General features: G+C 54.3%; 1 protein-coding gene across 2 annotated transcripts; it reads left to right on the top strand.

The window, feature by feature from the left end:
• Window positions 1-2243: 2243 nt before the first annotated feature.
• Window positions 2244-9088, top strand: MANEAL (mannosidase endo-alpha like). 2 transcript variants are annotated; one of them, XM_017509741.2, is made up of 4 exons: window positions 2244-3190; window positions 4180-4289; window positions 5167-5243; window positions 7802-9088. In XM_017509741.2, the coding sequence occupies exons 1-4, from the start codon at window positions 2641-2643 to the stop codon at window positions 7815-7817; spliced, it is 753 nt and encodes a 250-aa protein (XP_017365230.1). In that variant the 5' UTR covers window positions 2244-2640; the 3' UTR covers window positions 7818-9088. The 2 variants fall into 2 exon arrangements, with proteins under 2 accessions (XP_017365230.1, XP_017365229.1); XM_017509740.2 differs by having other exon boundaries at window positions 7525-9088.
• The last annotated feature ends 218 nt before the right edge of the window (window positions 9089-9306 follow it).

The following is a 9306-nucleotide window of genomic DNA, read 5'->3' as shown; positions in this document are numbered from 1 at the left end:
TGGCCAGGCTGGTCTCGAACTCCTGACCTAGTGATCTGCCCACCTCGGCCTCCCAAAGTGCTGGGATTACAGGCATGAGCCACCGCGCCCAGCCTTATGTGTTTGTTTTTGAGAGAGGGTCTCACTCTGTCACCCAGGCTGGGATGCAGTGGTGTGATCACAGCTCACTGCAGCCTTGACCTCTCAGGCTCAAGTGATCCTCCCACCTCAGCCTCCTGAGTAGTTGGGAGTACAGGCATATACCATGATGCCTAATTGATATATTTTAATTTTTTAAATAGAGATGAGGTCTCACTATGTTGCCCAGGCTGATCTCGAAAGCCTGAACTCAAGTCATCCTCCCACCTTGGCCTCCCAAAGTGCTTCGATTACAGGCATGAGCAAATGGCATTATCTTTAAAGAAGATGAAATCTCTCCTCTGGACCAGAGAGAAAAATCTCCAAAAATAATTGGAATTGATGCCTTTGGGTCATCATATCCATGACTGGTCCAATAGGAGATGAGATGGTATCATTTGCTCATCTTGGGTCAGAGTTCTAGCCCTGGGTCAAACCATCATGGCCAGGTGGCAGTGTCAAGGACCCCAGGCATGGCCAATGGGGGCCACAATTGTTTCAGGGCATTCCCAGAAATAGTGGAATGACTGGGAGCTGGAGAAACCTTTCCACTAGTTTTCCAAAACGACCATCATCCACTCCCAGTTCTCTTAGTTCCTCGTTAATAATGATTCTGTTTCCTTCTAAGGCTCTCTCCTTCCTCTGCCTGTCCCCAAAAATGCTGGTGTTCCTGAGAGTTCCACCCTTACCCGTATTCTTCTCACTTTCTATTCCCAGAGTCATCTCATTGTTTAGTAGACATGGTATTCTCTCCAACGTTTAACCCGCTCCACAAATTTAATCTAATCTAGTCATGGTAATTCTATCCCCTCAGCAACAATTTGTCTGGCATAAAAAGGCCTAAACCAGATGAGACCAATGAGATTCAAGGAGATGTTTGTCTAGGACTTCTGGGAAAGAGAAATCAGTCTTACCCATGCCTGTTGAATGGGAAGAGGAACCAATGGCCATAGCAGTCATTTTGTGGTATGAGGGGAGCTGGCTTTGAATATGAAGTCAATGGTGGGGAGAGTAGAGCAGTGCCACAAGAGCATCTCGGGCTCCTAATGACATTGTTGGATCAGAGAATATACCCACTCTGCCCTGCCACTAGGCTTCTTGCTTTGCAAGCTGATACACTGGCATATTCCTTAAGCTAGCCTGAATGGGGGTATCTGCCACCTGGAGCTGGAGGCATTCCACTTCATTCACACTCACCATCATAAAGTCTCTCAAGCTCACTTTCCTGGGTTGCAGGTCTAGCAACACTTCCCAACCTTGCTGCTCCACTTCCTGGGTCCCCTACAATTCTTTTTACTTAAGCAATAAGAACTGAGTGCCCGCCATCATCCCAAGCTCTGTTTTAGACATGAAGACAGGCAGTGAAACAAAGCTGCTGTCATCACGGACCAGCGAAGGAGGCATATGATAAACAAAACTATTGTCTGAATAAACGAAGCAATGAATAATGCAGTGGAGGAACTCCGTCAATGTCGTCAATATCGAGTGAAAAGCTTATCTACAGACTATCACACCCGGGGCTGGTACTCACTCAAACGGTGCTAGCAAGTGAGTGTCACCTCCTGTTCCAGCAGCCCTTGGCTTTCTAACAAAGTAAATAAGACGGGGTCTGCCCTCTGGAGCCCAGAATCCAGGAAGAAAGGCGCACATGTATTGACTGCTTGCTTTTCAGGCCCCGTGGAAGTGCTTTATGGGAGCCATCTCATTTCATCCTCCCCGACTCTGGGAGGTTCTCCCAGGAGAGACCGCTCCGGACGACGCCAGGCCTAAGAACAGGCACGCTGGGCAGTGCAACGACCTCTGGAGAGCGCGTCCTGACCCGGTCGGTGTGACCTTGCGCACGTCACGGTCGCCCTCTGCCCGCCAGGCCCCGGCCAGCGAATGTAGGGTCCGACTCCTCGGGATTTCCTGACGCCCCTATCTCCGGGATTCAGGGGCTGCCCGGGGTGTCGGGGAGGGGGTCCGAGGGATGGGGGACCTGGGGCTAGAAGGGTGACACTGAGACCCGTAGGGAGGGGGCCAGCGAAGTGAGTAAAGGCGGATGGACGGAGATGGAAATTCTTGGGGTAGGAACCACAGACGCGCTCTTTCTCCCCTCCCCGCCCCCACCGCCGCCGCCGCCGCCGCCGCCGCCCCTCTCCCGCGCTCCGGAAGGCCCGCGTCCCCGCTCCCCGCCCCCCGCCAGGCGCCGCCGCCCGCCGCCCAGGCAGCCAGGCGACTCTTCCTCCGCGGGCCGCGCGGGCTGACTCAGGCCCCCGCTCCTGTGGCCCCGAGCCCCGCCGTTCGCCGGGCCTTGCATCGCAGTCGGCGTCCAGTTCCCCCTCGGCTCGCGGCCACTTGGTCCGCGCCGCCGGCGTCCTGTGTGCCGGGCCCGCCCGCACTGCGGGGACAGGCCGGGCGCCGCCCACGCCGCGCTCCGCCGGGCGCGCAGTCTCTCTGGGAAGCGGGCGGGCTTGCGGGCGGGCGGCCATGGCGCGGCGCGCGGGGAGGTAGCGGGGCGGCCGCGGGAGCGCACTGTCGGCCATGGCCCGGCGGCGGCGCCGCGCCTGCATCGCGCTGTTCCTGGTGCTGCTCTTCGCCTTCGGCACCCTCATGGGCCTGCGCACGCTCAAGGCTCCGGACGGACTCCCGGCGCTGGGCCCGGGCCTGGAGCTGGCGCCCTTTGAGCGACGCCCAGAGGGGGCTCCCGCGCCCGCCGCCCGGGCCCCGGCGGCCCCCGCCGCTCCGCCCCCGCCGCCGCCGCCGCCCCGCACCTCGGACCCTGGCGGCTCCTCTGGGCCGGTCCCCGCCGAGGCCGAGCCCGCCCCCGGGCAGAGCCTGCGCGTCTACTCGGACCTGCACGCCTTCTACTACTCGTGGTACGGGAGCCCGCGGCGCGAGGGCCACTACATTCACTGGGACCACGTCATGGTGCCGCACTGGGACCCCAAGATCTCGGCCAGCTACCCTCGCGGCCGCCACAGCCCCCCAGACGACTTGGGCTCCAGCTTCTACCCGGAGCTGGGACCTTACAGCTCCCGGGACCCCGAAGTGCTGCGGGAGCACATGACCCAGCTCAAGGAAGCCGCCATCGGTGAGCGCCCCCCACCCCGAGTGGCCCTGACCCCAGCCTCGCCCTTCCTCCTTCCCACACCCCATCTCCCTCTGGTCGTGTCACCGGGCCTTTGGTCCCACTTACCCGCCAACCTGGCTTCTTGGCCGTTCCCACCCACTCATCCTGGGCCCACCATGCGGCACTGCCCCCTCCGTCTAGTGTTCAGACCCCCACCCGGGCCCTTTGACCCCTGTCAATCCAGGGCCCTTCCATAGGGCGGAACTGCTGGGAGTTTGCGCCAGAAGAGGCAGAGTCTTCAAATTTGTTGGGCGATGAGAAGTGAGGCCTGGAGCCCTGGCCCTCAGGATCTGGGATTCAGAAGAGTGGATCCTAGGGCGGCCTCTGTTTTCACAACAGGTACAGGGTAGAGCCGCAGCACTTCCTGCTTTTGCTAGCTGCAGAGAGGAAACTGTGCTGGTGTTCCATGAGGGCTTCTGCTCTATTTGCAGTTAGGGGTAGTTCTGGGGGTTAAGAGGCTTTTCATCAAGCACCCAGCTAGTGGGAACGTCCCTGGGCGCCTCCTTTGTAGGCTGGGGAGGGGAAGCTAATGGTTAAAGGTTTCGTCACTGAATTCTACTGGATTTCACAGATCGCCTATGCTCAGGGCTCTTCTCCATGCAGGACGTTAGGGGTGCTTCTTTTCTTCAGAGGTAGGCCTGTGGCTACCAAGTGGGTGTGGCACTGTCCACCCGTTCCCTTTGTTCTACTTGCTAATGCACTCTAAAGCCTGGCTCCCTTCCGGCCTGCCGCGCTAAGGTTCCCGCAGGCGCTGCGCTTCAGCACCGCGGTTGTGGACAGCTCCGGGGCGCGAGGCTCTGGGATCTCATCTGCAGGAAGTGAACCTGGCAGGAGGCTTGCTCCAGTTTTTTAGGAACCATTTTTGCAATTGGAGATGTTTGTGAGGGAAAAAAAACTCTGTTGAGGGGGGTACTGTTAGTCTCTGAAGTGGCCTCTGTATTGCATCTCAGGCGTTCTGGTCCTGTCCTGGTACCCACCTGGCATGGCTGATGATAACGGGGAACCCTCAGATGACCTAGTGCCCGCCATTCTGGACACCGCCCATCAGTACAGCATCCAGGTGAGTCTCCAAGAAGAGGCCTTGTGGATTAGTGCCTCTAGGAAGTTCTTGCAGTAGCCCAGGGAAAACAAATATGTGTCACGTGTGTTTTTGGGGGAGGGTTCAGATAAGTGCTGCCTATGTTACTCTTAGTTTTTTTAATTCCACGAAAACTGAGTAAACTAAATATAGGACCAAGGGCAGACGAAATAATTATCACTTTTGTTAAATAATAACAGAGGTTAGGTGGTAAACCCTGGTGGATTAAGGGTAGGCAAGAGCCAAAGGGACCTGCTGACTCAACTCTCTAGTGGGAGGCAGTACTGGACCTCGAGGAGTAGACAGGTGATCTCAGCAGGTGGGCTCACTTTCAAGAGGAAGGACGGAGCTGGGCGAAGCATTACCCCACATGGGCCAATCGAGTAAGTCATTCTTTGCTTCTGTGGTGAAGGAAGAAAAATGATAGAGAAGGAAGAAAAATGATAGAGAAGGAAGAAAACCCGCACTCCCCATTCCTAAGGGGAATTCCACCACCGACACATCTAACAAATTACAGCATTTTCCCACTGACACAGCTTCAGCATACTTCTTCCACTGTTTCAGGCAGCCAGCACCAACAACTTGGAGCTGGAACAAGGTTGAAACCTATTAGCCACCCTGTAACAGCCCGCCAAAATGATTCCCACATGCCCTTCCCACATGTGGGAAGTGGGCAAACTGCTCACCCCTGTTTTGACCTTGAAGGGCAGCCACTGCCTTTATCTCTACTGTGCCCACCATTGCCAGCCCCTCTTCTGAACTCAGCCTCTCCTCCAGGCCGTGGTTAGATCCCGAGCCTGGTATGTTGTGGCCCCTGGATAGACACTCACCTGACCAGTTACTCCTCTGTTTACGGCAGGTGGCCTTCCACATCCAACCCTACAAGGGCCGGGATGACATCACTGTACATGACAACATCAAGTACATCATTGACACGTAAGGCTGCTCTGGGGGCTGGGATTTTGGTGGGGATCAAAATGGAGGTAGGGATTGAAGGTTTGGAGAGGTAGATCAAGAGACATGGGGCATATTGCCTGTGTTCCCAGAAGCTGTTTTATAGTAAGAGAGTGCTGGGCCTAACGTCAGGCAGCCTGGGTTTCCGTTCCTGTTCTGTGGCCTCTGTGATGAGGCAATCCTCTTAACCTTTGAGTTTTGTGAGAATCACACAAGTTAATATATGTGAAAGTGGCTTCTATGGTGTATGCACATCATTTATTCATTCAAAAAGTATTGAGTGAGGCTGGGTGCCGTGGTGGCTCATGCCTGTAATCCCAGTGCTTTTTTTTTTCCTTTTTGAGATGGAGTCTTACTGTGTTGCCTAGGCTGGAGTGCAGCGGCACAATCTTGGCTCACTGCAACCTCCGCCTCCTGGGTTCAAGCAATTCTCCTGCCTCAGCTTCCCGAGTAGCTGGGATTACAGACACCCACCACCACTCCCAGCTAATTTTTGTATTTTTAGTAGAGACGTGATTTCACCATGTTGGCCAAACTGGTCTTGAACTCCTGGCCTCAGGTGATCCGCCCACGTCAGCCTCCCAAAGTGTTGGGACTAAGGTGTGAGCCACTGCAACCGGCTTCCCAGTGCTTTAGGAGGCAGAGGTGGGAGAATTGCTTGAGGCCAGGAGTTTGAGACCAGCCTGGGCAACAGAGCAAGACCCCATCTGTACTGAAAAAAAATTAGCTGGGCATAGTAGTGGCTAACTATAGTAGTCCTAGCTACTTGGGAGGCAGAGGTAGGAGGATCAGATCACTTGAGCCCAGGAGTTCGAGGTTACAGAGAGCCACAATTATGCCACTGCATTCTGGCTGGTAACAGAGCAAGACTCTTTTCTCTTTAAAAAAAAAAAAAAAAAAAAGTATTGAGAGCCTACATGTGTCCAGGCATTGTCTTAAGCCCAGTTGTACAGTAATGGGTAAGACTAGCAAAGTTTCTGAGTTCATATTTACTTTCTAGTGTATGTTGCAGGTACTGTGGAACAGACAATAATTAAATGGGAAAAATTAAACAGTGATCTATACAGGATTTTGTGCTAGAGTATGCCCAAGAAACTACTTAAGAGTGGGTAGTCAGGTCAAGTGAGTCTGAGGAGACAACAGGTGAGCTAACACCTGAATGAGTAGTCAGGGCTGGGTGCGGTGGCTCACACCTGTAATCCCAGCACTTTGGGAGGCTGAGGTGGGAGGATCACTTGAGGCCAGGAGTTTGAGACCTGCTTGGGCAACATGGGGAGACTCCATGTCTACAAAAAGATTTTTGTTAAAATTAGCTGGGCATGATGATACACGCCTATGGTCCCAGCTACTTAGGGGGCTAAGTGAATGGATCGCTTGAACCCAGGGGTTTGAGGTTGCAGTGAGCTATGATGGCACCACTGTACTCCAGCCTGGGCAACAGAGTGAGACTGTCTCAAGAATAAAAAAAAAATTTTTTTTTTTAAAGCCCAGGCATGGGAGTTCACGCCTGTAATCCCAGCCCTTTGGGAGGCTGAGGTGGGTGGATTGCCTGAGGTCGGAAGTTTGAGACCAGCCTGGTCAACATGGTGAAACCTCATCTCTACTAAAAATACAAAAATTAGCCAGGCGTAGTGGTGGGCGCCTGTAATTCCAGCTAGTTGAGAGGCTGAGGCAGGAGAATCGCTTGAACCCCAGGAGGTGGAGGTTGCAGTGAGCTGAGATTGCCCACTGCACTCCAGAGCAAGACCCTGTCTCAAAAAAAAAAAAAAAAAAGGGTCAGCCTGCAAAGATCTGGAGGCAGGGAGAAAATTCCACTAAGAGGGCTGGCAGAGGCAAAGGCTGTAAGATGGGACAAGCTTGTATGACGCGTGACAGCTGGACAGAAAGGCCAGATGGAGAGTAATAGGTGGGTGAAGAGCAAGAATGGGGTAGGCAGGGCCGGATCACGTAAGGGGGAATAATGAATGGGTTATAGGGAGGCAAGATGGAAGCCTGGAGACCAGTTAGCTGGCTGTTGCTACAATCCAGATGAAAAACAGTGGTGGCTTGGCTAAGGGTAGGGAAGCGCAGCTTAGGAATGACAACTGGGGAGAGGAAGGAGGGGAACCAGGTTCTTGCTTAGAGGGATGATGAGTCCAACTGTGGAGACTGCCTGGCTCCAGAACTGGGCGGTGTGGCATCCAGATCTCATCCATGGCAGGTCCTAGAGTTGGGCCAGTCTGTCCTGTCCCATCCAGCTGAGGCTCTTCTTTCTCCTTCTCAGGTATGGCTCCCATGGTGCATTTTACCGCTATAAGAACAGCATGGGCAAGAGCCTCCCACTCTTTTATATCTACGACTCATACCTGACGTCCCCTGAGGCCTGGGCCCACCTCCTGACACCAAACGGGCCCCACTCGATCCGCAACACGCCCTATGATGGCGTCTTCATAGCACTGCTGGTGGAGGAGGGCCACACCCACGACATCCTGGCTGCCGGATTTGACGGCATGTATACCTACTTTGCCTCCAACGGTTTCTCCTTTGGTTCTTCCCATCAGAACTGGAAAGCTGTGAAGAACTTTTGTGATGCCAACAACCTCATGTTCATCCCCAGCGTGGGGCCTGGCTACATAGACACCAGCATCCGGCCCTGGAATAACCACAATACACGCAACAGGGTCAACGGCAAGTACTATGAGACGGCCCTGCAGGCGGCCCTGACAGTGAGGCCCGAGATCGTCTCCATCACCTCCTTCAATGAGTGGCACGAGGGCACCCAGATTGAGAAGGCCATTCCCAAGAAGACACCCACCCGCCTGTATTTGGACTACCTGCCTCACCAGCCCAGCCTGTACCTGGAGCTGACCCGCCGCTGGGCGGAGCACTTCATTAAAGAAAAAGAACAGTGGCTCATGTGAGGGGCCTGTAAACAGGGGCGTGAGGTGCTGATGTCCTTGCTTTGCTGGAAGGTGTCACCACGTGGGGTTCAGCTGAGGTTGTAAGCACTCGCTCGTTCCCAGGTCAGAGGTCAGCAGCTGGGTGCCTCTGGTTCGGCCGTCAGACCTGGGCCTGGGCAGCACAGAGCCTGTTTCTCAGGCATGTGGTGCTGGAGTGCTCTGAGGTGATGGGAACAGCAGAGGCTGGCAGGTGACTGGACTCAGGCCAGGGCAGCTCTGCATCCTGGGAACACTTTCATGTAACCCCTTCTAGTTTGGAGCTCTGCAGCGGGTTGGTATCGTGTAGTGGCTGCCCAGTCACCGCCCTCGGAAGGGTGTCAGGGTCTGGGCTCGCATGCACCTGGTTCCCTTCCGTCAGCCTGCGTCCTCTCCTCAGGACTCCTTCCCAGATCATGTCTTCTCTAAGCTAGGGAACCATATTTGAGACTTTCAAAAAAGGAACTTCTAGGTTCAAGCTCCTCCCAGTAGATTCCTGGACCCAATTATCAGGAAATCATCCTGAGCACTCACAGGTTTATTTAACACTCACTCATCAAGCACCTTCCTATGTGCTAGGTGCTGGGGAGAACTTGACCCAGGAACAGTTCCTGTCCTCAAGCTTACAGGACCCAGCTTTCCTGATCTGGTGTGGCCTTGTAGCTAGTGCCTGGGCACAGTTGTTTTTCTTTTTGCAGTTTTACCTAGTGCTGGGACTTCAGTTCTTTCCTCTAAAAAAATACCTCTGTGGTCCAGAGCCTACTTTTTCCCAGATGCATATTTAGCTCCAGGGAGAGGACTAAGAGGAAACCCCCTCCCTTTAGCTGCCTGAACTGACTGAGGCCCACTCACTAGAGCCATGTTCAGTGCTACTGTGATTTGTAGTAATTAAATATGAACTGGTATTCTCAAGTAAGCATTCCTTTTGCTCTCTTTAAGACCTCACCGGCCAGGGTGCGGTGGCTCAAGCCTGTAATCCCAGCACTGTGGGAGGCCGAGGCGGGTGGATCACGTGGTCAAGAGATCGAGACCATCCTGGTCAACATGGTGAAACCCCATCTCTACTAAAAATACAAAAAATTAGCTGGGCATGGTGGTGCGTGCCTGTAATCCCAGCTACTCAGGAGGCT

This window comes from Cebus imitator, unplaced genomic scaffold, assembly GCF_001604975.1.
Source record: "Cebus imitator isolate Cc_AM_T3 unplaced genomic scaffold, Cebus_imitator-1.0 Scaffold420, whole genome shotgun sequence".
NCBI lineage: Eukaryota > Metazoa > Chordata > Mammalia > Primates > Cebidae > Cebus > Cebus imitator.
This window is presented reverse-complemented; position numbering and strand designations above follow the sequence as displayed.

Bases quoted from the DNA above. Each gene is read 5' to 3' on its own strand.
- MANEAL (XM_017509740.2), top strand. From the start codon at position 2,641: ATGGCCCGGCGGCGGCGCCGCGCCTGCATCGCGCTGTTCCTGGTGCTG. The intron at 4,290-5,166 runs GTGAGTCTCCAA...TGTTTACGGCAG, and splicing joins CCCATCAGTACAGCATCCAG to GTGGCCTTCCACATCCAACC. The intron at 5,244-7,524 runs GTAAGGCTGCTC...TCTCCTTCTCAG, and splicing joins ATCAAGTACATCATTGACAC to GTATGGCTCCCATGGTGCAT.